Here is a 27645-nt window from a genome sequence, read left to right as displayed (position 1 = left end):
GAATGCCTTGTTTTACTCTCTTGCCCTAACTTGCTCTGATGCGCACAGGGGACCTCACCTGGGTGTCAGGGGTGGGGTGGCCCCTTATTAAAGCAGGGTTCTTCAGGCTACTGACCTCAAGAAGATGAACTTGGCATTACTATTTTGATTACACTCCAGTGAGGAACGGGACTTAGTTGAATGCTGAGTTTCTTTCCCCACAAGAGGCCACAGCCACGTGCACTTAGGTGAGCAATGCCTAGAACCGAAACACAGCGGGGGATTGCTGAGTTCCCTCAGAACCAGACTCCTGCCGGCCTTTAGGGATATCTTTCTCCCCTGGGGAAAGATGAGAATGCAGATTTATTTTTAGAATATAAACAGAAATCTTGGGTTGGGCCGAGACTGCCGAACGACTTCTAATGAAAGAATCAATACTAAACATGAGGTAAAACTTCAAAAGCAAACTTTTTAGTTGATGGAGACTTTGAGTGAAAATTCTCTTTAGAAAATATCCTCAAAATGGGACGATACTATGTCTCTAGCCTCTCTCAAGCGCTACCACATGACTTGGCGTCCATCAGAATGAATGCAGTACTGTCCTGGACGCTGTAGAACTGCAGAGCGACGACTGTTAAACCTCTAGGGACGCAGACGTAGGTCGGCCGCTGGAAAGCCCCAGCTGCTCCCGGGGAGAGAGACGGGGCTTTCTACTCCTGTAAGGAGCGACCCTCTCAGAAACTTGCAGGGGCAGAGCCACCCGCCCTCGAGTCGGGCTCCCTGGCGGTCTGGTCCGAGGGAAACCGACCCGAGCGTGCGGTGTCACGGCGGCTTTGAGATATGCACATCCCTCGTCTTCACAGGCCCCGTGAGAGCACACCTGGAGCGCGTCCCACGCACTGCTCCGCGCCCTTGCTTTGTCAACGCGATCCGCACACAAGCAGTTCAAAGCAGGCTCGGAAAATGGCAGAGGACCGGCGGAGAGGGCGGGCCAGGGCCGCCAGGGTGCAGACCGCCAGGGTGCAGACCCCGCCAGGGTGCATACCCCGCCAGGGTGCAGACCCCGCCAGGGTGCAGCCCGCCAGGGTGTAGACCCCGCCAGGGTGCAGCCCGTCAGGGTGCATACCCCGCTAGGGTGCAGCCCGCCAGGGTGCAGACCCCCAGGGTGTAGACCCCGCCAGGGTGCAGCCCGTCAGGGTGCAGACCCCGCCAGGGTGCAGCCCGTCAGGGTGCAGACCCCGCCAGGGTGCAGCCCGCCAGGGTGCAGCCCGCGCAGGCGCAGTGCAGTCGCTACGCTCCCCGCATCTGGGTCTCTCCGTGGGTCCCCGGCATGGAAGCACCAGCTGTGCTGTGAACATGGGGACACTTGAAGAAGAATAACAAGCCCCAAATCCTGCCCACTCCTCTCCCCTTTAGGGCTGTGAGCTTCTGGAAGCACCGAGACTCCGCTCTTTTCCAGACAGCCAACCTCACCTGGAGAGCCGGAACTCCAGGCCAGGGCTCCGGGTGGGCGCAGCGCTGTGCGGGCAAATAGTCCAGAGGACGCCCACGCTCCTTGTCAGTTTTCCACATAACCACTTGGCGTGGACAGATTGACACTATATGGAAAGTAGATAAGAAATGCCGATTTCCTTCTACATGAGATTACTGCTATTGTTTCTCTCTGCCTCCAGGGCCTAGCAAAATGAGCACGCAGGACCTAAAATGCCTTTGGGGGAAAATGTAAGGCAATGGCTTTGAGAGAGCCTTACTTAGCCAAAGATTATGAAAATAGCAATATAATACGATGTTAAATCCCTCTCTTTTAAAAACACACACAATTCAGCTCTCGCTGGTCTGGAGTCTCCAAAGATGCATCCAAGCATCCAAACCCACTGCCATGACACTAGACACACGCAAACTCGGTGCTAAGGAGTCAGTTCAGTCAGAGTCATGGTGACCCTTCAGGGCAGGGCAGGACAGCCCCCCCGCCCGGGGGTGGGGGGGGCTCTGAGACTGCACCCCTTTGCGAGTTGAAAGCCTCCTCTTTGTCTTCAGCCTGCTAGGGATGCTCACAGTACCCGGCAGGTCATTGCTTGCAGCATGGCAATGAAATCAGAATGCTCTGAAACACAAAAATCTGAGAAATATTCTTCTGGAAGAAAGGTCATCTGACCTGGTCTGCTCTGTAAAGATCACATGATGAACAAGCTAACGAAAAGAAAAGAAAGAAAGAAAGCAAAAAGACTGGTTCCACAGCTCGAGAGAAAGAAGACACGTGGATTCTCTACAGCACGGTTTCTGGCTGCGTGAGGACCTCTGCTTGGAGCTACTTTCCAAACCCCCGGCCAAGGCTTCAGTGGCACGGCTTCCCGAGCCATCCCAAGAAGTCCTCTAGGAAGCTGCCCGCTCTTCTCTTTGATTTTCTGCATTTCTCTAAAATCTAGGCTTCCCTTTGACAGGGAAGAAAACGATCTTTTCTGGTGGGATGCTGTGGGCATGTGACCCGGCACACTGCTGCCTGCTGCTGCGGGAAGCGGAGAACGATGGCAGCCAGCAGCCCCCTGGCTTGTTGAAGGAAAGTCTGGCTATTTCACAGCGTTTCCTGAGCACAGACAGTCCACCGAGGCCGCCGTGCAGGGAGCAGGCCTGGCCCAGAAGGCCCAGCGAGGCGGAGAGCAGCAGAGAGAGGAGGACCCACAGTGAGGGGAGCTATCTGATCTTCCTAATGTTTAGATGGCCCAGAGCGAAAAGGAGAGGCAGTGCGATCACTGTGCAGATTAATCAAAGCGCCTTCTAGGAGGGCACCGCCGAGGAGGGACGAGCTCGGAGAAGAAACACAGCTCCCAGCGGAAGTCGGGTTCTCGAGCGCCCACTTGGTGAAGAGGTTAGACGGGATGGCTTATGCTAAGTGAAAGGACTCCGATCACCGGTGCCGAGGAGCTGCAAGGGCAGGAGTAGAGAGAGGGAGCTGTACCACAGCCATTCCTTCTGTGCGTGACCATTCTCGCAACAAAGTAACAGCCCAAAGGCCAGATAATTAGTTGGGCTTCAGGATCACCCAAAGCAGCGCAAGACGTCCTCAGAGAAAGTAAGTACCCTACACACTCGGGTGTAAGCCGACCCGAGTATCAGCCACGACACCTAATTTTACCACAAAACGGCATGAAAATGTGCTGGAAAACTTGGCTTCTACATGAGTAGATACGGTAGCTTTAAAGGATTGAAAACCAGTGTTTACAGTTCTTTCTGATCATTTCTGTGTTCAGTTCTCCATGTGTTTGTTGGAAGCACCGTTTTCAATTCTCGGTATGCAGACTCACATACAGAACACCACAGTCATCTCATGGTGAGTGCTTTGTATAAAATTATGTGGTGAAATGGGCGATGCTGTGCATAGATATATATGAACACGTTGGTTTTATATCTACATATCTAGCATTACACATATACATGACTTACCCATAATATAACATGAAAAACTACATATAATGTTAATTTAAAATATGTTTTCAATGAGTGGTTGGTATTATCTACACCAGTCTCATCTTCAATTTCTGATTTCTTTCGATTCTGATGGACAAATTTTAATTTATATATTAAAAAATACTTTTTATTGTGAATTGGGTGAAGGTTTACAGCTTTGTTCTCCCCCCCACCCCCAGTTTGCCTTCATTTGCTGAAATCTAAGCTTAGAAATAAAACGACGTGTGGGTGGAGGCACGCAAGGGAGGCACAGCAGCGGTGCAGCTGTCAAAATGCTCAGCCACTAACCAAAAGGAGGGGGCTGGAATGCAGCAGAAGGTTCTGCAATCACTTCAGCATTTACTCTGTTAAATGCCCGTCTCCCCTAGTGAGCTCTGCTTCCACCTTTAGACTAATGGACTAATGGGCAGTGCAAACATCAGCCTCTATGTCCCCGAGAACAGAAGTACGAGAGAGTACCCAGTTACCACGGCCAACTGCTCTGACGAGGATCACACCAGAACGTCCTGGACAGAGTTGGAGAAGAATGTGGAGACCGGTGGCACCTCCAAGACTAGGGCCCGAAGTCCCTCTTCTAGTTTGGAATGGAACTCAACTCCCGTGTTAGAATAGTCCAGCACGGGAGATCAAAGGGGCAGTATTGACCACAGGACAAAGTTCAGAGGGTTAGGAAAGAAAGGGGATGGAAACGAGCAACACAGGAGGAAGCCTGCTCAGTGACAGTTCATTGAGGAGACTGCAGCGGATGGGTTGAAAGAAAATGTGTATTAACTACTGAGTGCAAAACCGATGCTCGGCTCTGTGAATCTTCACCCAATTCACAACAGACAGTCGTAAACAACAAGGCAACACACACAACTTTTGTCAGATATTCCACTTCAAAGAAGACAATCAAAAAACAAACAAACAACCCTGGTTCCCGTTCAGTGGTAGAAATCTCTTCTACAGGATCTCTAAGCTTACATTTCACCAGGTTGGCTTCCTGACCAATGTGCCTCGTGCTTAGTCGCCGCCCATCTGTCAGGGGAGGCCTGTGCGTTGCTGCGATGCTGACTAGGTTTCAGTAGAGCTTCTGGGTTATGGCACGCCAGGTAGAGAGGCCTGGCTGTTCGCTCCTGAAAATCAGCCAATGAAGAAAATCCTGTAGACCACAAGGGCCCAATGTGGATGGGCTCACCATGAGTTAAGGAAACTCGACAGCAACTAACAACAACAAAAGTGGGGAGTAGGTTTGGGGATAAAAAAACTCAGACACTGAGTAGCCCTCTTGCCGCCGAGGTTGGCAAACCACAACCACAGGGTCATGAAAGAAAGAAACCTGGACTATTTACTTTCCGCACATTCTCAAAAGGTCCGTCCCCTAGAAACGAAGACCACCTCGTGCATTCGTCCTCAGCACTGTCTGCTGGCTCTGCAGACTTTGTGCCTCAATAAAGACATAAAGATACCAGAGCTAAAGGTCAGAGAAAGAATGGAGAGCATCAGACAAGGCCGCTGGAAGGGACCCAAACCGTCACGTGCTCGGCTCTCCTTGTTCATGGGGTCGCAGCGAGACGGGGAGTCTGGCCCTGCCTTACTGTCGCCGAGCTTCAAATGTCTGCAGACGTCGCTCAGTAATGTTTGCTAGGTCTGGGGAGAAACCCGTTTGTCCTCAGGTGCCTTCAGCGTCCATGAAAAAGGAAAGATTTCCCTCTCCACGTCCATGCCATCCAACAGACCCACTTCTGATCCTCACTGGGTAACACGAGTGATCGAAACAGGTTCTAATTCCACACAAGTGTTGAAAGGGTAAATAGCTGTAATTGAGTCTGCTTCTAAAGGAGTCATAAGCTACGTGTGTTTAGTCATAGCAGGGAGCCGGGAAGGAGAAAACATGAGGGAAACCATAATTACCTTTATCCCATTATTTACCTCGTTTTTTGGGAAGGGGTGGGGGGGGGTTTCAAGCTGGTTACGTTACTGAACACAGATTCTCACACTGCAGAACCCCAGGCTCTGACTCCAGGACCATAAATCCTTGATAAGAGCGATGAGATGACTAAGACCGCGCTATTAGAATGTGCTTATTCTCCTCTTGATCCAGCCCTCCCCAGATGGGGAAGGCGGAGTCTCAGGGATTTGTGGGATAATTTCCAAGCAGGCTACAGGATCTTATCTGCCAAACTTCAAAGGACTACAAGTTGGGACCCGTACGTACAGAGTATAATGAACTGAGTAAACGAGTCTTTTTACAACCTTGAACTCCTTCCCTCCCAGCTCGGGGAATCATGGCTGCAAAGCTGACATGTCACAGGAAGCTGACACGTCGCCATCTCTGAGCAATCGCCTAAGGGCAGCAGTTCTTCTCTGTGCCAAAGTTTCAAAAGGGGGCAAGATTCAAGAGTGAGAGGTGTGGTTCTCGGACCCCTCAGACTTTGAGAAGTAAACAGCAGCTCTTTCGTGTGTGTCGGCGGCGTCACCTGAGTGATCACGGCAGGAAGCTCATGGACGGGCTTCCCGGTGTAGAAGAGTCCAAGGAGGACAAGGGATTCACCCTGGCACCAGCCAGGCAGAAACAGCACTCAGATTTCCACCCCAGCACCTATGCCTTGGGAGTCATTCTCTAAGGGACCAGGGCTGCCTAGGCAATAGACGGCTATATTTAACCAGTCCTCTGGGCCACGAAACGTTGAGAGTGAAATCTTGTCTCTTTAGCTACCTAAACAACACAGTACAAATAACCTATATAATACAAATAACAATATAAATAACCTTGCTAAATTATTTCAGGCTATTGCCAATTGGAGTCAAATAATTTAACTGGGCCTAAATCCATGATCCTCACCCTTAATACCATTTCTTATAGTAATTCGGTAATTCAGGAGGAAGCACAAGTCTAATTACTATTAATAATCATCATGCCTGATATTTATAGTTCTCCATTTATTTTCACAAAATCATTTGTGGCGGGCAGGCACAGAGGTGAAACGCCCTTCCTCATAGTCACAGAGCAAAGAAGAGTAAGCCAATGGCTAAGATTCAAATCCAAGGCTACCGAGAGCTCTTCCCACTGAAGGATGTTACGCTCCTTCTGGAAGCCTCTCCTTACCTTCTCACGTGACATCAGTAACGTGGGCACCGTGCAAAGGGCGCTCCTGTGGTGGGCAAGCTACATCAGTCATTGGACCGATGACAGGAATTATGTTCTACCAAGCTACCAAGGAAACATATAGTCTAGCCTAACAAACCTAGGAAACATTATATTCTAATAAGCTGCCAAAGAAACATAGTCATTCTGGACCCCAGGAAAAACGGTTACTTCAAAACGAACAAACAAAAGTCCTCATTAAGAACACCCAATTGCCTCCCAAACACCAGCCTAATCAGAGAACATTCAGCCGTGGGCTTGAATAAAGCGGTAGCTTTGCCTGGTGGTCTCACTTCCGAGATGGGGTCCTGGCCAGACTCACCTTCACACTCACTGCATAGTAGCCAGCCATGACTAAAGCGCTTCAGATCACAGATTATCGAATGATTCATAGCCTCTCACGAAAGTCTTAAAAACCAGGTGAACCAGAAACTCCCTGCGTTTGAGAAGCAGCAAAACCATTGTTGAATGCCATACGGGAAACCCTTGGCTTCAAAGCCAATGAGAGGAGCAGCCCTAGGCCCCCTGCCGCTGGGTGTTAGGTGCCTACATTCTGGGTGCCAAGTAGGCTTTGGCTGCGGGAGAAAATCACATCTTATGGCAGAGCGTACTAAGCAGGTGCAGTCGTAAAGAACTTGACTTTTGATTCCATTGTCTCTGCCAAGACAGGTGGTTTGGTGGAAGAATGGAGACCTGCCAGACAGGCTCCAACTTCATCTTCTCTTTAGAAAACAAAACAATAAAAATAGAAACAAATGCCCAGATCTGGCTCATACCCCTGAAGACTGATACTGCTTGAAAAACTAGGGCTTCTTCCAGAGTAACATCAACATGGTTCAAGCATACATCAGCTCAAGAGAAGCTTACAAGGATTAAGTCAAGGTCGGTTGAAGGTTGAGCTCTTCCCTCCACCCCCCGGTGGTGCAGTGGTTCAATGCTCCGCTGCTGACAGGGCACTAGTTACACCAACCAGCTGCTCTCAGCGGTGACAGATGTGACGACACCCTTCTGCAATGATAACAGCCTTGACACACTGTGGGGCAAGGTCTGCTCTTTCTTACAGGGCCGCTATGGGTCGGAACAAAGGCAACGGCCATGGCTAGTCTCCTATGTAAAATATGGGAACGCTGTAACATTCAGCGACCCTTACCAGTATATTCCTAGAATTGAACAAACAGACCCCTGTGATTTAATATCGGCACAGAAGTAGCACAGGCAGGTCAGTATTGCTGGGCAGAATAAACGTCTTGGGCGGATCCTGCCTATCTTGCAGTTCCTGCCTGCTGTCTGAATAGAAAGTAGCCGGTTAACAATTCGTGAGAAGTCAGCTGGATGATGACATGGAAAGGACTGTCTTCCTCCTAAAGACTACCGCACGTTCAGAGCAAAGTCAGACCATGAAAGCCTGCTTGCAGTGGCAGAGAGAGACCCACTGGCGTTTTTGTCAGGTTTGTCTTGGGGGCAAGCCTTTGTGATTGATGGCACAGTCTCCTGACCACCCCGAGACCGCAAGGAGCCCACGGGGGAGAGTGCTCAAAGATCCTGTGGGAGCGCCGTAGCTGCCGCTGTCGGAAAATCTGAGCATTTTTGGTGTTCTTGGAAGTTTATTTCCAACTACTACTTTGTGGTCACAGGGAAGGGATAGGAAACGACTGGAAGTTGTCTAGAGTGCATACGCTCTCTGCCTGGAGCCACAGAGCCAAGACTGAAATAACAAGAATGTACTTTGCCCAGGGCACAATTCCATCTAAATCTGTCCTATCCATCATGCCATGTTTCTAATTCTTGTTTTCATTGCTGCTAATCTGGTCTAAGAAGGAAAAGTAGATAACCTACAAATGAATTCCAGAGAAAGTTGGAAAAATCAATGAGTTCAAAGGAATTAAATCGATAGGTCTGAGAGTCATAATTTCTGAAAACAATACACGTAAATATCCCCAAGTACAAGAAACAGACTACCGAAGAAGTCACTGTTCTAGAACATACTAATCCGTGTCACTGAAGTGTGCACGCAGAAATTGTTGACTTGGTATATGTTTGGCGGGCATATTTTCGGCAGCAGCAACAAGAAAATTAAATTAAACAATAATACTCGCTGGTGTTCCAAGTTCTAGAACATGGTCTCTTAAAGTCGTCGTTTCCATTTTTTCTTAAATGACAAATGGTCTGCTGAGGCCGCAGAGGCGAGCTGAGTGAGGTTGTGCCTCTCTGTGCCTGACTCAATCAGTTTAAATCCCAAAGTGAGTCCCTCCTTGATTTATCTGCCAAGCCTGGAGTTCAGGCCCTCGGGGTGCTGAGGTTTTCCTTTGTGGGCGAACATGACATCATCAACACCCCAGCTGCAGGAGGGAATGCAGGGAATGTGGCACCTGACTTTTCGGTGATATCACCAATGGCCCTGGGAGAAACCCCGAGTTGAGCCCTTTGGACGGTTAGTTGCTCTTGTTGCAAGTTTACCAAAACTATCGGATGGGTCCACCAAGTTTCACCATGGCTGGTGGGGTAGGGAAGTCATCAAGGAAGTCCATCTGCAAGCCAGGAACCAAACCAAATGTGTGTCCAGATGAAGCTACTCAACTCCTTGCAGTCGGACTGGGCACATGCAACCAGGAAGAAAGCAAGGTTGTTCTGGGCTCTGGGGAGGAGCAGATGGTAATGTTGCCAGTTTGCATTCAGAATAAATTCCAAGCGCTCACACCATCCCCCACCCCAAATCTCCTCCAAACTTTCTTTGATGCCCAACAAGGACAAGGATCTTTAACTATAAAACAATTTCTGTGGTTGGAAGAAAATTCTTTGCAGGGCGTGAACAGCAGGAGGAAGAAAAGGGTTTTCTGATGTGCAAACTAGCTGGAAACCCCCTGGGGAAAGAATCTGATTCCCAGTCTTTGAGAGGCGCGGGCCTGCCTGGACAAGCTGCCTCTGCTGCAGGCCGCTCAGAAGGAGCTTTTGTGTCCACTGGCCGGCCTCCGCAACAGCACAGCGGCCCTCCTCTCGCACTTTTTCTTTCTGTTTTGCCAGCGGAAGTTTTCCAACTCTGAAGATACACAATGCAGAAAGTCACAGCTCAATAAAAAGGCATACATGGTATTAGTCCCATGGTCCCATTCCCTCCTTCCAGATGCCTCCAGATGTTTACATACCCCCTAGCATGTGGACACCAACCAGCTCCTCTGAAATCATCTTTTTGAGTAATTATCTAGCTTATCTTAAATCATTCCACCTCATAAAACATTTTAGAATCAGATGCATTAATTATTCATGGCTCTGTAGAGGTCTTGCTGCTATGACCCGGGTTGGCTCTAGGTACCTCTGGCTCTTCCAGGCCTTGCGAAAGGTTCAGGTTCACTAAGATGCTGGTGAGGGGTTGGATTCAGTGTGGTCTGGCCCCTGGGATAGCTCTGAGAAACAACTAAGAGTTAGGGTATTCAATTCAGCAGATTTTTCAAAACGCCTGACACCAAAGTCTGAATCTGAGTTCTGCTGCCACTTTGTTGTGGAACTTGAAGTCATTTGATCAAATTTCTGATACCACCTACCCAACAGGTCTTCTCAGGAAAAGGAGCAGACTCGGCGAAGCGGTGCATCCTGAGGATGGGAAGCCTTCAAGTCCACTCTGGTTCACAACGACCCTCTGGGGCAGAGGAGGCCTGTCCTTTTGAGTTTTTAAAACCATGAAAGAAAGTTTTTTTAAAGACTATAAGCCAAGGTATGCGGGAAAGGCAAGGAGATGGCTTCTCCCCTGGAGCCTGCAAGAGGCAGGCAGCTCAGGACCGCCTGGGCTTTGTTTGGAAGCCGGATTCTTCTATAGCATCAAACAGCCAGCTCTTCTTCTGTTGCCCTTTCTTTCTCCCCCTCTACACCCCACCCCTTCCTCAGACTGTACATCTGTGTGGGAGCAGAAAGTCTCCTCTTTCTCTTGCAGAGCGGCTGGCGGGCTCAAACTGCTGACCTGGCGGAGTGATCCACTATGCTGACAACTCCCACTACATTACTCCAGAGTACGTTTCGGTTCTCAGAGTTTAGAGCTGGAACGGACCTAAAAGATTACTGACTCACCCCATCCACCTGTGCCCAACAGATGAAATTTAGGTGACTGGTTTAGTTGCCTTTTAAATGGTCATAAGACATCTACGAACGTTTTTTACACACAGAGGTAACAACTAAGTAGTTCTAAATAATACTAACAATGATTTCATAGATAATCATATATATGGTTTACTGACTATAGGGGCGGTAATACAGTCTGATGTCAAAAGTCTTGAGTTGGTCTTTCTATCCTCTCACATCCTACTAAAACCAACACACTTTGGAGAACAGGAGTAAGAGATTTAAGACCAAAGTCAAAATGTCAAAAAGACAACATGGTATTCGAAGAAAACTTTGCAAAATAGAAATACTGCCCCAATACTCTTCATCTTCTGCATAAAAGGCATTCGCATTCACTTCTCCTATGGGGCGGTTTGTGCAGCACCGTGACTGAGCCGTTGAGACGATCAATCCAAATGGAACTTCTCGTATGTTGAGTTCTTTGCTTCAGAAACCTAACATTTCTATTTTAATGACTCAAACTCCACCGGAACTTCTTGCCCATTTTAGGAAGCCGGTTCATGGTGTGAAAAGAGAGCTGTGGGTTGGGTCCTCTGGAGCTGTGGAGAAGACGCCCAGGTGGGTGGGACTGGCCGCGGAGCGGTGACGAGGGTTGTAGTTAGGGTCTAGCTTCGAGCTACTGGGCGTCCTCTGGGTCTTTAAGAGGGGTTTGCTGTCCTTGCTTATTTCCCTTCAGCTGTAGACGAGGTAGGGCCAGAGTTGCCCTGTCATTGGAACGACTCTTGAGAGAGTGGAAATTGGCCCACCCACACACTCATGGAGCCCTGGTGGTGTGGTGGGTCCGTGTTGGGCTGATAACCACAAGGTCAGTAGTTCAAAACCAGCAGCAGCTCTGCAATAGAAAGAAGAGGCTTTCTACTCCTGTGAAGAGTCACCGTCTCAGAAATCCACGGGGCAATTCTGCCCTGTCCTGTTGGGTTGCTGGTAGTCAGGATTGGCTTGATGGCAGGGAGACTGGTTTTGTGGAGGCGATCGTGCCTGCAGGACTCAATTCAAGTTCACCGTGCACGGCCGTCTGCTTCATTTCCTTAGTTGAACTACACGGGATGCTGTTCTTTGCATTCCTCCAGGACTTAGCACACTGCTTCCACAAACTCCCCACCATCAATCGATCCATCGATGGAGCGAGTGCATGGGGACTCACAGCGACCCTATCAGACGGGGTAGAACTGCCCTGCGGGTTTCCGAGACTGTAGCTCCTTACTGGAGGGAAAAGCCCCGTCCTTCTCCCAGTTTGGCACAAAGTCAACACTAATAAATAGTTGCTGACTGCGTGACAACCTCCATCGCCTCCTCTCCACACTTTCCAAACCCCGAGGTGGAGGGGGCGGAGCCACATCAGAAGGCACCCGGAGAGCCCTTGCCCCTCCGGATGCAAGGGTTCTTGGAGCCGCTATTGCTGCGGAGGAATTATCTGGGACGACCAGCCACCTGGCACACCGTGCCTCCAAGGCCGAATACAGGACACAAGCACCTCGCAGAGCAAAGCTAAGTTGCGGCAAGTTATTTCGTTGTGGTTGACCTGTCTTAAACGGTGGCTTCTACCGTTGCGTAAGGCTCCGAGGAAAGCGACCTTCAGGCGGTCTACAATAATCTCTTTCTAATGGAATGTACGCGGGAAAACCTCTGCCAACATTACCTTGCTCTGAAATGATCCACCCACCTCCCGCCCACTCCCACCAAAAGGAGAAAATTAAAAATACCGCTTCCTAACTGTTGGCCTGAGAGCTGTGGTGCCAGGTTGGCAGCTCTTTGGTGAGACACTACTCTCCCGGGTCCATTCCGTCATCTGTACACGGTAAAGATTGGGCCAGGCGCCTTCTCTAGCTGGGCACGTGACGGTTACCTTTCACAGAGAGAGTGCCCTGCCCCTGCCAACGCGGTATTTTGCCCTCAGGACAGAGAGCCGAGGAGGACTTAGTCTACTGCAGAGCCAAGAAAACGACCACCCTCGGCCACGGGGATTTTAAAGCCAGAACATCAGGAAGATTCTAACACATTTCCTACGACAGCATGTGGAACTGGGACCGAGTAAAAGGTGTGCCGGCCCACCCCCCTTTGAAAGGGCGGACAATTCCAGAGATTGGACGGGGGGGGGGGGTAGGATTAAACAGTAAGACTGGGAATCTGCTGTCCTCAGCTTTTAGGCAACAGTGAAGCTGACAGGCCTTAAGACATAAGACCTCTAAACTCACTGCCGTCAGTGGATTCTGACCTTTAGTGACCCTGTAGAGCAGAGTAGAACGGCCCCTGTGGGCTTCTGAGACCGACTCTTTGTGGGAGTAGAAATCTTGGTCTCTGTCCCACACAGCGGCTGGTCATTGCAAACTACTGACCTTCCGAGAAGCTGCCCGCAGTGGAACCCAATGCCCGCAGGGCTCCGTAAGGCCTTCAGTCCCATTCAGCTGATTCCACAGAACAAGCAACGGCGCTTCTCAGTGACCATATACACACATATCCTTTTGCTCCAAGAGCAAGCATAAAATAGATGACAGGCATATGGTAACTAGACGTGCCCTTATCATCACGGCTTGACCACAGTCAACTGAAGTAGTCCAAATCTGCAGAAGCAAACGAAGGTGGTCTTAAATCTGGGAGAGCTGTCATCCTGAAGCATGTCCTGCATTAGAAACAGGGGCCATCATTTCTAACATCCCATTTCTAATTCTAGGAAGCTAATGGGCCTTTGATGTTTATTTTTTTTGACCCTTACTTTTTATATCATTTTGATTATTTCATTGCTTCTAAATTTGCGATTTAAAAACCTCCCAAATAATAAAAAAAGAAAGTACAAAACAGAATGTATCAAGGAGCTGTAAATATTTAGAACTCAGATAAAGAAAAATTATGTTTAAGTTGTCAGTGAGTAGGTGCGGACTCAGGTAGACTTCAGTATGAATATGTAATATGTTATATAAAAGCAAAAAACAAAACAACCTGCAACCACAAAGCTTGGAATGTAAAACACTGCGCATTTTCCATATAACAAATAGGAACGGAGAGGCCTCGGGAGGCATCCTAGCCGAGGGGAAGCTAAGGAGCTCACAGGGTGGGGATCAGAGAGTCGCCAAGCAGACCGTGCTGAAGGCTCTGTTTTCTCTGACTTCGTGACCAAGTGGACCTGCAGAGCCCAGGCCACCGCTCTTGCTAACCACTTCAAAGCGTAGCTGCAGATGTTCTTTCTTCTGGCTGGCCATTCAGAGAAGGCACCAGCCTGCCAGGTTCTAAGGAGTTCTCCACTCGATGCGGTTTCGCCTAATATCTGAAGAGAGGGATTTCTTTATTACACAGAAGCAGATCTGCATCCAATCCCAATGGTCACTTTGAGAATTTCTTTATCTAAAGCCAACCTTCTTATGAGAGCGTTAAAATGTCATCTCTGTCACTTCAAGGGATGCGGGCCAAAACTGTCAAATGTCAGCAGGTGAACTGGGGGTTTTAAGAAGGCCATTCCATTTCTTGAAAAACAAAACAAAACACCCCCCCCAAAAAAACCAAGATTTTTTTTAGGACAGCAGTTTGGGGGTTTTCTTTTAACTTCGAATTGTATGCATTTTATTCAGATACTGTCTGTTAAAATATATCTACCACAGGTTTGGTTGTTGGAATCTTCATCCTTCCCATCCGTAGTATCCGAGAGCTATTCAATGACGAGGAAACTAGGCCCACTTCAGCCATTGCCCTCGAGCAAGATCACCTGACTAGGAATGATCTCCCCAAGGCTCAGTCTGGGGGGCCTTCGGCTGTCTGTCTGCTCCCGCGAAGATTTACAGCCCTGCAAACGGAGCGGACTGGAGGAGCGCGGGCTTGGTGCTTTGTTTGGGAGTCTAGTGAGTGGTAAGGCCCCTGTTAGTAAACCGCCTGAACTAGTGTGAGAATTACCGCGCGGTGACACGAGACCCTCTTTAACATGCTGTCCTTAAAGTGGCGCCAACGGACTGTCTTCACTTTGTGAACAATCCCGTATCTGTGAAGTGCAACCGAGCACCCTCCACACGCAGGAGGCCCCGTGAGACCAACTGGTTAGCGCTGAGCTCCCGGCGGAAAGGGTGACGCTGGGAAGCCACCCCGAGGTGCCTGGGAGAGCCGTCCGGAGGTCTTGGCCGAGAAGTGCCAGCCTTGAGGCCCCCGTGGAGCTGTCCTCGGCTGCGCACACGGCCCCGGAGCGGAGGCCGCGCCACCGCAGCCAACCACCCTGTCCCAGACACAGCCAAAGTGGCCCACTCTGTGCCTCCAGGAAAGGAAGCCCTCGTGCACCGAGCGGACACAGACGGTCGGTCACACGAGTACGCGTGTGCCCTGAGGAGACGCTGACGAGGGGAAATACGCAAGGAAGGGAAGTGTGGGTGGGGGGAGAAAGGAATGGATCCTCCTGCCCAAATCAGTGTCTACAAAGACCTCCCTGGAGAAGGGGCACTAGGTTTCCGGGGCCACATTTGTGGGGTGCGGGGAAGCCAGACGCCTGGGCTCCGATCGATCACGTGGAAGGCCTGTGTCTGGCCTGACTGACGAGGGAGAGGCCAGGGCGGCTGGAGCTGAGTGTGGGCCAGAGGGGCGGCCAGCTCCCGGGAAGGCTGGCTTTGACTTCAGGAGGAAGTGTTGGAGGGACACTGAATGCAGGGCAGAGTATGCTCTCAGAGGGCTTTTTTGCAAACCGCTTGACCAGTAGTCTTTTGACTTAATTAGTGTGTTGAGCAACCTGGGTCTAAAGAAAGAATATTGCAGCCATTGAGAATCTTTTGACTTTTTAGGATTTCTACTCAATTGAATTGAGAAATGAAATACCTCCTGGAACACCAGAACAAGGAGGTTCTGCTGCTGCCCCTGCCAAAGCAGATCGGGCCCACCTCTGCACACCTGGTTCTCAGATAACGTACTCGCTTTCTCTGCCCCGCTGTTTCCTTTCTGCTAAACAGGAGTATAAGCTACCTGCTCCTTCCTAACCTCTAAGTGTCTGTGAATCAATTTCAGCTTCTTGTAGGCCAGCTACTACGTGCATCAGTGAAACACCATTATCATACTTTCCTCTAACAATATCCTGCTACTCATGTCCTGAAAGGACATTTATAATAGTCCATTGCTTTTATAACATATTTTTCCTTTAAAATTGTTTTTACATAATACTTATATTAAATATTAGTTTATATAATAGTTTTATAACATTTTTCTTCTCCTGCACTTAGCAATCGGAAGCAAACAAAAGAAAAAAAATCACAAATGTTTCAGTACATTATTTCTACTGAATAAAACACAAACGTTTTAAAAATTCAAAACAAATCCACGAGTTATAGGAATATTGTTAATATTGCAGAAAAAGTCAAACTATAGCAAATTCTTCAAGAAAACTGTGACACACACACACACACACACACACATATACAAGAAAGGCAGGCCAACCCCAGAAGATGCAAACTGACCACTCAACAGCCTAACGGAAGCAACAGCTGGGGCTTAGCGCATTGCCTCCTCCTACCTACAGGAATCTGTGAATGTGCATTTGGAAAATAAAATATTCACTGGATTTCAATATAAAATACAGAACTCTTATCTATACACAAATGTGTCTGGTGGGTACTTATAAGAGCAATACCTTCAGGTGAACAAGCGGCCATCTAGCTCAGAAGCAAAAAAGCCCACATGGAAGAAGCACACCAGCCAGTGCGATCACGAGGTGTCAAAGGGACCAGGTATAAGGCATCATGCAAAAAAAATTATATATATATACCATAGTGAATGAAGGGGGAAGCGCAGTGTGGAGACCCAAAGCCCATTTGTCGGCCACTGGAGACCACTAGAGGGGTTTAGGAGGGGAGATGGGTCAGTCAGAGTGCGAGGTAGTACCGATGAAGAACACAGCTTTCCCCCAGATCCTGGATGCTTCCTCCCCCCAACTACCATGATCCGAATTCTACCTTGCAGGACTGGATAGGGCAGAGGTTGTACACTGGTGCATATGGGAGCTGGAGGCACAGGGAATCCAGGGTGGATGATACCTTCAGGACCAAGGGTGTGAGGGGCGATGCTGGGAGAGTGGAGGGTGAGTAGGTTGGAAAAGGGAAACCGATTACAAGGATCCACATGTGACCTCCTCCCTGGGAGACGGACGGCAGAGAAGGGGGTGAAGGGAGACTCCGGATAGGGCAAGATATGACAAAATAACAATCTATAAATTATCAAGGGCTCATGAGGGAATGGGGAGCGGGGAGGGAAGGGAAAAAAAAGAGGACCTGATGCAAAGGGCTTAAGTGGAGAGCAAATGCTTTGAAAATGATGAGGGTAAAGAATGTGCGGATGTGCTTTATACAATTCATGTATGTATATGTGTGGATTGTGATAAGAGTTGTATGAGCCCCTAATAAAATGTAAAAAAAGAAAAGGAAAAAAAAAGAGCAGTACTTTCTTGACTTGGAACATTGTCATTAAAAATAGTCTGCCGCTTTCTTCTTCCCACTGGGTGCCGGGCTCCCAGCCACAAAGCCAAACCAAGAGGCTCCGTTAATGCAGGTGATGGAGGGCAACTCTTCTTCGAATATTTACTCTGTATTTCTCTTGAAGGCTGACTCAAAGCAAAATCTACTTTGAAAGCTGGTTCCCAGGAATTCAACCGGTGCAATCAGTGAGAGGGAGGCTGTTTCAAAGTTTATTTCCGGTTTGTAGCTTAGATAAGGGTTCCTGGTGGCACAGCGGTTAAGCACTTGGCTGCTAACTGAAAGGTTGGCAACCCCAACCTACCATCTGCTTCTCGGGAGAAGGATGTGGCCCATCTGTCTGGGTCAAGATTAAAGCCTGGGAGCCCGCTGGGCAGCTCGACTCTGTCCGATGGGGTCAAGATGAGTTGATGGCAGTGGGATTGGTTTAGAATATATTCATTTAGCACGGAGTGTGGTAAAATGAAGAGAGACAATTAAATGAACCCTGTTCTATTCAAAGGGAGATAGTAACTTAAAAACCCCCATTGACAGGTAGCCGTGCAAGAGAAAATGAAAAATGAAAAGGAGCGTAGAGATTAGAAGGGGGCAGAATTCTATGTATTCTAAGCCAACTTGGAAGAATGACGCTGGTCATCACGCACATTCTTTTCGACTCTGGAAATGAACTAGCCTTTAAGCACAGCCTGCCCCGGTGTAGGGCGCATCGGTGGCAATCTCCGAGCTGAAAAAGCACGAGCTCCAGCTCGGTCATTTCCTACACGAGGCTGGCAGATCGGGACAGCTTTCTGCCAAGCTTGAAACGCAGAAGTGCCGCCATTAAGAGGATTCAGTGAGCGCGTATATAATAAAGTGCACAGCATAAGATTGGTAGCTAGTATGTTTTAATCCCTCAATTTTACAGAGAATTTAAAGCCTAGCAAGGTAAACTGGTTTGCCCCAAATCTCACAGTCACACCCCTCGAGTCACACTTCAGTCCCTGGCCGCGCACTCAGCTGCGCGGTTCATTAGAGTCTCCTCTCCCTCCCTAAGAAAGTCCATTTCAGATGCTGCCTACAAATAAGGTAAAAAGGCAGAGACGTTAACTACACGTTGACTAATAGACAAAATTAAGGGGCAAGCAGAGACATTGAGCAAAGAGGCATTTGTCCGGGAGGTGTTCCCCGTTACAGGCAAATGCTAAACGACCGCCCTTCCCATGGGGGCCGACGCCTTAGGTCTGCACCGCTGCCCCAGGACGTCGGGGCAGCCAGCTGAGAAGGCAGAGGTGAGAGTTCAAGGCTTGGTGACCCTCTGGCATTCCCTCAGGTCCTCCTGCTCTTTTGCCCAACAGGAAGTCAGGTTCATTTCGAGCTGTCCCTCTAAGCGTCGTTTATAAACAACCCGGCAGCAATGACATACTAGAAGCAGAATTTAAAGAATATAACCAAGCGATAAATAAAACAGAAAATTGGACGGTGCCTAGCGCTCGTGTATTTTCCATAAACCAGGAGGAGAATATATTTGAAATAAAAACAAAAGTTACGAGCACAATCATTTAGTCCTTTTTATCAGTCCCGCCAAGTAATTAGGAGTTTATGAATTTTTTATGGCACATAAGGGCTAGACTCCGAACAGCAGTAGAAATTGACCCTAACTATACGAATCGTGGAAGATACAGAGGTGGAAAACCGGCAGGAGGAAACCGGAGGAGAGGAAGAGACGAGGATTCGGGCAAACGGAGGGGAGACCTAGGACTGAGCCGTGGCCCTGGCAACCCTGCACGGGGACTCGAGAATAACTGGGGACGGACGTGAAGGGACAGCTCTGAGGCGAAATGGAGCGGAAAGCAAGACAATCCGTCGGGGCCAAGATGGGAAGTTCTGAAATGGAAAGGAAATAGACAGAAAAAGTAGCAGTTCCTCTTCCATTGCAACTCAAAACTGAGAATATATCTTACAAAACAGACATCACTGCCGCCCACGAGAAACTTTAAGAATAAACACGCAGGATCCGCACCAAGGCAGAGTTGCACGAAGGCCTGGCCCTGCACATTGGCTGACGCGGAGACGAGCAGCATTATGTCAGACAGCTCTGTGTTCTGTTTGGAACTCGTCGGAGGCGCAGTGTCAAGAGACGTTTCCCCCGTGTCTGAGAAATGTGAAAGTGGTGCTGCCAGTGGAAACCCAGCTCGTGTGGGTCTTACGAACTTGTGCATCATGTGAATGACTAGAGCGGCAGGTAAGGAGCATGTGGTTGCCTGCAGCTCCCGGGGAGTCACGGCAAGTACAGGGCTGCGATTGCTCATTTAATCACCCTTCGAATACCTTCACATGGCCAGCGAATAACAGCCCCTTTCGACAAAGCCTGGCTGCATCTTTGTAGACAAACAGGCTGCTAGAAGATTTCAGAGAGAATGACACGTGGGCTTCTTCAAGAGTCTTCTCGGTGACGAGAGGCGTGCACCGAGAAAGGCCGGGTGCAGCAGAGCGCGTCTGGGAGACAAAGAGAGCTGCAGGTCAGGGAGGGTGTGCGGACCAGGCGGAGGAATGCCGAGCTGCAGTGTGAGAGGACTCTACAGTGTACGCCATGTGTCCCTACCGCCACAGACCCCACGGACAGACTCAGTCAGAAAGTCGGTAGAGAGGGGCGCTCGCACACAACTCCACGTGTCGTTTCCACAAAAAGAAGAAGAAAGTCTGACTGCTGTGGACTGAAAGCTGATTAATATGCAGTCGACCAAGGCCAATCCTGAACATCTGCAGAGGCGCCTGCTAGACTTGCGGACAAATGTATCAAGCCCCTGTAGATAGAAGAAGCCGGTGTGGGCAGAAAAGACAAAGAGGCGATACATCTCTTATGTATACGCGCCAGTAGCTCAAAGTTACTAGTGAAAAACAAAACAAGATTAGTCAGAGGGAGACAAAGGGCAGAAAAAGAGAAGATATGAGAAAGATTGATAAAACAGTGAATGGCCAAGAGAAAGCCTGCTGGGGCCTCACATTTACCTTTTCCTTTATGCAAACATGAAATTTTATGTGTGGCTTTACGATAGTAGAGAGAAAAAAACATATTTAAAGCAAAAGGGAACCATTTTACACAGTATTTTATTAATTCATTGAGCATGCTTAAATCAAAAAACTTAGTATGACTCCCAAAGACGCCAAGGATATCAAAATATGACCCTGCAGTAAAATCACTTAGGGAAAAATAGTCAAATGAAGGTCGTACCTCATCTTTCAGGGTATTAAGCAGGCCTGGTCAGAAAGGAAGCACATTTCTTTTCTGATTCCTGTATTCAAAAGTATTCATGATTTCTGCATTATCATTCCCCTCTAGAGTCCACAGCTAGAGACAGAACATTCTAATAACAAATACACTGCTTTACACGCTTCTTCCCCATGGGGTTTTCTACAATAGACTCTTGATTCTTGGTCTGCTTCTTTGCCCAGCTTCAGATTATTGCCTAAAGAATTATTCTGAAGAACCACTAAACTCTATGTACGTCTATCTATGTGTGTATAGGTACACAGACATATTAGCTACACACAGAGACACACAGACACACACACGGCCCTCCTTATTCTCAGGTTCTGAATCTGAGCATGGGGATGGAAAGCATGGGGGTGGGGGTGCAATTAGGTGGTCAAACGACCCTTCAAAGGCTAAACATACCGCCATCAAGTCAGGCGGGACGCACAATGACCCTACATAAGATTTCTGACACTGTCAATCTTTACAGGAGCACATGGGCAGCCTCACCTTTCTCCAGCAGAGTAGCTGGGGGGTTTGAAGTGCACGCCTAACCTGGACCACCACCAGGACGGGACGAGAGCCAGAAGGAAGAGAGATGTGCAGTTTACATGGCATTGGTGTTGTATTATATTAATTACATGGGATGATGTGTGTGGACTAGAAGCAAATTCCTTGTCATTTCATAAGAGGGGGCTCTAAATATTTTTTGGAAAAATTCCATTTTTCTTTCAATTCAATTTTTCCACGAACTTGTAGAAGCCCCTGAGGGTTTGAGCATGCTTGGATTTTGATACAAAAATGGGATAACCTCATGTGCGTGTGTGTACGCAAAATCCACATCATGTTTGGAAAAGAGAGGTCACTGATGTTTCCTTCTCCCACTTCCTTTCCCTGGGTGGCGAGAAATCTTAACTCATACAGTACTTTGGCTCTCTTCAAATCACAAGATAAAAACCTGAATTTGGATGCTGAAGTAGATCATTGGTATGGACTGAATTATGCCCCCACCCCCACCCCCAAATCTGTGTTGTAAATCCTAACCTCTCTGCCGGTGGCTACAATCCCATTTGTTATGTTAATGAAGCACTATTAGGATAGGGTGTATCTTGAATTAATCTCTTTTGAGAGATAAAATGAAAGGTTAAATGGAAACTAGCAAGCAGAGATGGGGAAACAGATGTCAAGCCACGTGAAGATCGTTCAGGAGGAGAGCCCCAGGGAGACAAGAGCCAGCCTCCCCCTAGAGCTACGCCCTGAATCTGGATTGCTAGCTTCCGGAACTGTAAGAGAATTACATTTGTGAACACCCACTGGTGATGTGCCTGCTCTGCCAGCAGTAGATAACTAAGACCATCATATTTAACAATATTTTAACCCGGGTCCAGGAGCAACCTAAGTGTCCTTTGGTAGAATGAATTGTAGTCAATGGGCAAGGTAAGTTTTATGGAGTAAAGGCACTAGGACCACCACACATCTGTCCCATCACCCCACTGTGGCGGCCTGTACATCATGTCATGCCGGAAGGTAGGTCTCTGGTTTTCCAAATACCAGCCGGGTCACCCATGGGGAACAGGCTTCAGCAGAGCTTCCAGACTAAGACAGGCTGGGAAGAGGGACTTCGTGATCCACTTCTCAAAAATGTGGCCAGAAAAATGCCGTTTCACTCTCAGCAGGAGATTGCCTGTGGGCTGGAAGGTGGGCCCTTCGGGCTGGAGCCCACTCAGAACGCAGCTGGGGAGGAGCTACCTCCGGAGGGCAGCAGGGCAGCGTGGGCCTCGGCAATGGGGATGGAGCGAAGCTTCTCACCGAGGTGGCATCCGCTGACAACCAGAGCGTGGCTGCAACGCACGGACTGTGGATCGGTTCAGCAGCCCTGGCACGAGTGAGCGGAAATGAACTGGTGCTGCCAATTTTAATGGGGCAGTCATATGATCGATCATGCCGGGAGTGACAAAGAGGAATTAGATCGCCTGTATTACCAAAAAGGACATGCTCAGATATATTGGAATATAATGCTCTCCGTGATACGATAATATCCGCAAGTCTATAAGGAAGACCAGTTAATATGACTATTATTCAAATTTATGCACAAACCACTAATGCCAATAATGAAGAAATTAAAGATTTTTACAACTTCTGCGGTCTGAAATTGATGAAACACGCAATCAAGATGCCTGCATAATTACTGGTGCTTGGAATGCAAACGTCGGGAGCAAGAAGGATCAGTAGTTGAAAAATATGGTCTTAGTGAGACAACAGACATGGGGGATCCAATGATGGGATTTTCTAGGGCCAACAGCACATTCACTGCTAGTAGCTGCCCCACCCCCAGCGGCATCAACAGCGATTATGCGTGTGGACGCTGCCAGATGGAATGCACAGGAATCAAATTAACTAGACCTGTGGAGATCTGTGGGACGTTTCTTGATGCAGCTTGACACCATCAGTCCGAACACGGCCATGGGCCAACCTCAGAACAGACCGCCAATTGCTCATATGCAAGTCAAGTTGAAAGTGAAGAAATTTAAAACAAGTCCATGAAAACCAAAATACAATCTTGAGTACATTCCATCAGAATATAGACCCCTGACGACCAAAGCCAAGATGAGTTGTGAGGTGACACTGTGGAAATCGTACATACAGAAAGCAAAAGATCATGAAGGAGACACAAAGGGTGTTAGGAGGGACCTTGAAACTGGCTTCTGGCTCTATAGCAGCAAAAGTGAATGAGAAAATGATGAAGTAAAAGAGCTAAAGAGAAGATTTCCGGTGTCAGAAATCAAAACCAAAGAAAGAGGATCCATTGCATTGGGCAAATCTGCTACAAATGACCTCTTTAAAGGGTTAAACAGCAAAGACATCACTCTTAGACAAAGGTGTGTCTGAGCCAAATCATGGTATTTTCAGTGACCTTAGTTAGTTGCATTCAAGGTAATGAATCAGAAAGGCCAGAGAATCGATACTTCTGGATTATTGGGCTGGTGAAGGCTATCGAACAAACCATGACCTTCCAGAAGAACGACTAAGGCTGTCTTGGAAGAAGGACAGCCAGAAAGCTCCTTGGAAGCAAGAATGGTGAGACTGCGTCTCATGCGCTTTGAATTAGTTATCGGGACGGACCAATCCTGCAGCAGGCCAGGGTGCTTGGCAGAGAGGAGGTGAAAAGGGCCTCGGTGAGATGGACGGACCCCGTGACTGCAACAAGGAGCTGAGACACGGCAGGGGCTGTGAGGGTGTGTAGGACTGGCACCTGTTTCGTTCTGTGGCACAGAGTGTTGCTGTGAGTCGACATCAATTCAGTCTCCCTGACTCAGCTCTCTGGTCACCGTGGACTATAAGAAACTGGCCGAGGAGACCTTCCGGCACCAGTCAGTTCACAAAGCCCATGCAGGGCTTAGAACCAGTCTGAAATGGCTCCGTCGTGATGGATGAAGCCAAATTGGAACGGACCTGAATTTGTACCAGAATAATAATAATGGGGAAACTGAGGGGTCGAAGGCCTGGAGTGGAAAATGCGGAAGAGCTCATATGAGCTCTTTCAAGAGCCTGGTGTGGGCGATTAGATTATCATCCGAGCTGTGGAGAGTGACACACATTCAGAGCTACGAGGTTGGCGGCCATTTGTGAGCTGGGCACAACTGTTTCTGACCCTGCCAATCAAGAGATTGAGTTGCTATGCAACCCACAGGCTGTCCTTGTTTCCTAAGAGGAAAATTCCGTTTCTAGCAGGGCAATCACCCGTCATTTTTCCTGTTCCAGTTACCATCCTGCTATCCCTACAATTTTTTAAACCGGGTTAATTCCAGTTTTGCTTTCTGGCCAAGACTGAACTAGGAAGAACCATTTCAAAACTCGATTCAGCACAGAAATAGGCTATGAATGAGTTACAGGGAAACAAATTCTTAGCACGAAAGCCCCGGAAAAATGTCTGCAAAAAAGTTCGTGGGTCAGTAAAAAGGAGAGGCAAAATTGCGAAGTTTTCAAAATCGTAACATTGTGTGTGGACAAGGCCCCACATGAGCTGCAGGCTCATTTTACCACTTGTGCCCATTTTGTACCCCAGCCCTCTCCTTTGGGGCTGCTCCAGGGTGCTGCCCACGTGCAAGGCCGGCCGGAGCACGCACGCGTGACTGGACGTGGGGGGCGACAGAGTCACCACATCTGCTCCAAAGGCATTCCAGAATTTCAAGGTGCGACCGACCATTACCATCAGCGCCCCGCAGCACTCACTTCAGATTTGAACATGCTGCCCAGTGCCATCCCTGGTCAACAAAGCGCAAGCCTGAAGAGCTCACCAACCATTAACCGCTTGCAAAGACTCGTCTTAAAATGCATACCCCAAAAGGCCAGGTAATACCAGAGCTAGAAATACAGGCGATCTTCTACAACAGAGGATGCACGCTTCTCGCATAAGACTTGGCTTTCGAATGCCAAGAGGGAACTTGGCTTTTAGAAATGGGGCCCAGAGGTCCGGCAGCAGAAGCCCTGGCGCGAGTGGGATTTGGTTTGCAAGACAAAAGGAGGAACACACGCTTCGAGCAGATGGGAAGTAAAAAATAGGCACGTTATCCTTACCTGCATTAATTTTCCTTCTGCGGGGATGATTTCAGCCACACCAGCAAACACACCCTCCAAGGTGAGATTCGGTTTTCCCGTGGGGTCCATTTTCAGGGGGATCACTCTGATAATAGCTTTCTGCTCTGCTGATCTTTCAGACTCTACCGCGGCTGCTCCTACCAGTCCTGTGCGTCCAAAGCCTGCCTGGAGGGTGGCCATCAGCAGCCAGGGCCAGAGGGCAGCCAGCGGCAGCTGGTGGCCACCACTCATGCTGCCAGCCGCAGCAACGCACTCCGGCCAAACATATTGCTTCCGCGGCTAATACCAAACGCAGGCCCCAGATCCAGAGAAATGGAGGGAACAGGAACTTAGGCTTCCGTTTCAGAAAGCCAAGTCGTGGTCTGGGCTCTTTTCCTGAAGCATAGTCCCCCAAACAGGTGGCCTTCCTGATGAGGCAGAGCAGAGATGTTTTCAGCCTACCTCCGCTGCAGGCAGGTCCCTTTCTGCCATCTTCACCCTGCGAAGGAAAGAGCGCACGTCTCTCTGGAATCTCCAACTTTGCTGGAGGTTGACTGTCAGTCACATCGTGAATTTTGACGTCAGATCACTCGGGGTGGGTTTTCCATATGTATCAAGTCGCCGAGCCACCGGACCCGACGTTCATGAACAAAACAAGGCCAAGTCGGTGGCTAAGGCCATGCATCCAAGTAGCGCATGAAGAACCCCAGCTCCGGAAATGAAGAAGTGACCTCTTGCAAACCAAAAAATGTGCGAATGGTCAATGACCAGAAAGGTCAAGGTGATTTCTTCATTAAGCGGGAGAGGGAAGCAAACAGTGCTGTAAAATCTCAGCAACGATGCTACAGCAGGCATCGAAGAGTTTTCACATGAAGCTGTATGTCCCTACAGCCAAAGTCCTAGGCCCGCTGCACAGAAAGACTTTTCGTGAGCTTGGACATACTGTAATTTGGGGGGGTGGGGGGTTCTACCAAAATCTGCCTAGAAATTAAGTGACAAATGCCCATGTCGTCACATTTCACGCTAATCCAGAGAATCACCACTTTCCCCACTTTCTTTCCAGTCCAAAGTCACCTTTCTGCCTCCATGATCTTGATCTCTCAGGGTGTCCGGCCTTATTCTCCAGCCTGAGAATGCTGAGCACTCTCATTTCCCATGGAAATGACTTTACTACCCAGATCTCATAATCTGTAATTTTCTGGGTCCATGAGAAACACAAAGGACGATTCCGAACACGCTTTCAAATTCCTTGAGGGGGTAGGGGACAAAGTAAAGGGGGTCGAGGGAGGTGATCAGTCACCGGCTCTGTGCTGAAGCCCCTGAAAAAGGACAAATAAGCCCGAGTGTTGTACTTCTGGCTGCTCCTGGGCACGTGTGAGAAGCTGGGTCTTGGTACAAGTAGCGAGTCCGATTTTAAAAAATGCACCCCTAAGTAAATATCAACGGACTTCCCCCACAAAACCCGCTTGTTCAGGCAGAGGTCAAGCAAAAAAGAAAAAAAAACCAATCTTGTAAAGTCTCCAGACTACGTGCTGAAAAGCCAAGCAACTGACCATAAATCTGTTACAGAGATCCTTTTGTTTTATTGAAGCAGAAGGGAAATTTAAAATAAAGAAACATTTCCCCCAAGCAATCTGCAAACCTGTTGCGCTGCCGGGCCCACTGGAATCCACGGGGGATGAGTCAAAGTCAAGTATGCTTTCAGGGATCCTGCTCAGAAAAGGTTTCAACTGCTGCACCGAGCACAGCCCAGTCTTCCACCTTCTGACTCTGCCACCAAACCAACTGGCCCGCAGGGCAGGTGGCTGCCGAGGAGCTCCGCAGCCTGAAAAAGGAATCCGTGCAGGTCAAAGGCAGAAACTTGGTCCAGGGTGAGAGCTAGTGTCCCCAGGAACTCTGAAAATACTTAGAGGCTCCAAAATCATTGCTGAAGTCTCCTTGCTAACAAAAGGTCTTTCTCCCCGAACAGCATGTGAAATGGTCAAATCTTGAAAGAGATAAGATGAAGCAAAGTAGCCAGCACACCGGCAACAATTCCCTACCAGGAACACAGGAAGAAGAAAAAAATCCCAGGAGGAGAAGACTGTATCTCTGAATCATGGATGGACTTGCAAAGTTCCGAAGGATTTCCAGTGCTTCTCCCTAGAGGAGGAAGCCTGTGGTCTGTAATTGGTATTCCAGCTCTGACTCCCTCCCCTGGGACTGCAATCACACTCCCTACCTGCTGACACAAAGTGAGGGTGGAGCAGCTAGAGGCACCCACCCCCACCCCCACCCCCCCTCCTGGCTGGCCAGGGCAGAGGCTTGGGTGCGCGCACGCACACACTCGGCTGTTCTTTCGCTCTCTCCGCTCGCTCAGCTCCTCTACTCCCTCTATCGAGCCGAAGACAAACTGCATCCAGTTCAATCCGCAGCGTTTGAAGAAGCAAAGGACCCCTGTAAATTCGGGTCTCTCAAAGAGACATCCAAACAGATTCTACACCCAGCAGAGGCTAGATGCTGGTATTGGAACGAGGCACCCAGGAAACAATCGAACGGGACACAAGGCTTTATAAAGTGATCCTGCGCCGTAGCACTGACGGCTGCCGTGGGTCTGCTATGGGACAGGGCCCTGGCTTTATTGATTCTTCAACTCTGTAGGGAGCCTTCCCCGAGGTTGATGTCAGAGGCCTCCTTAGTGAAATGCTGCACTGGCCCAGGCCTCTGCCCTCCATCCAGGGGGGCCG

At 48.9% G+C, this 27645-nt stretch overlaps 1 protein-coding gene across 1 annotated transcript in view; it reads right to left on the bottom strand.

The window, feature by feature from the left end:
• The window catches only part of RNF43 (ring finger protein 43), a 64899-nt gene extending 37746 nt beyond the window's left edge, over window positions 1–27153 (bottom strand). The window contains exon 1 of the mRNA XM_075561539.1: window positions 24920–27153. Within this exon, the coding sequence (XP_075417654.1) occupies window positions 24920–25171 (252 nt within the window). The 5' untranslated portion in view covers window positions 25172–27153. The remainder of the gene's footprint in view (window positions 1–24919) is intronic.
• Window positions 27154–27645: the final 492 nt, after the last annotated feature.

The sequence above is a fragment of the Tenrec ecaudatus genome, chromosome 10 (genome assembly GCF_050624435.1).
Source record: "Tenrec ecaudatus isolate mTenEca1 chromosome 10, mTenEca1.hap1, whole genome shotgun sequence".
NCBI classification, from domain to species: Eukaryota; Metazoa; Chordata; class Mammalia; order Afrosoricida; family Tenrecidae; genus Tenrec; species Tenrec ecaudatus.
Note: the sequence above shows the minus strand (reverse complement) of the source record. Positions and strands in the feature narration are given on the sequence as shown.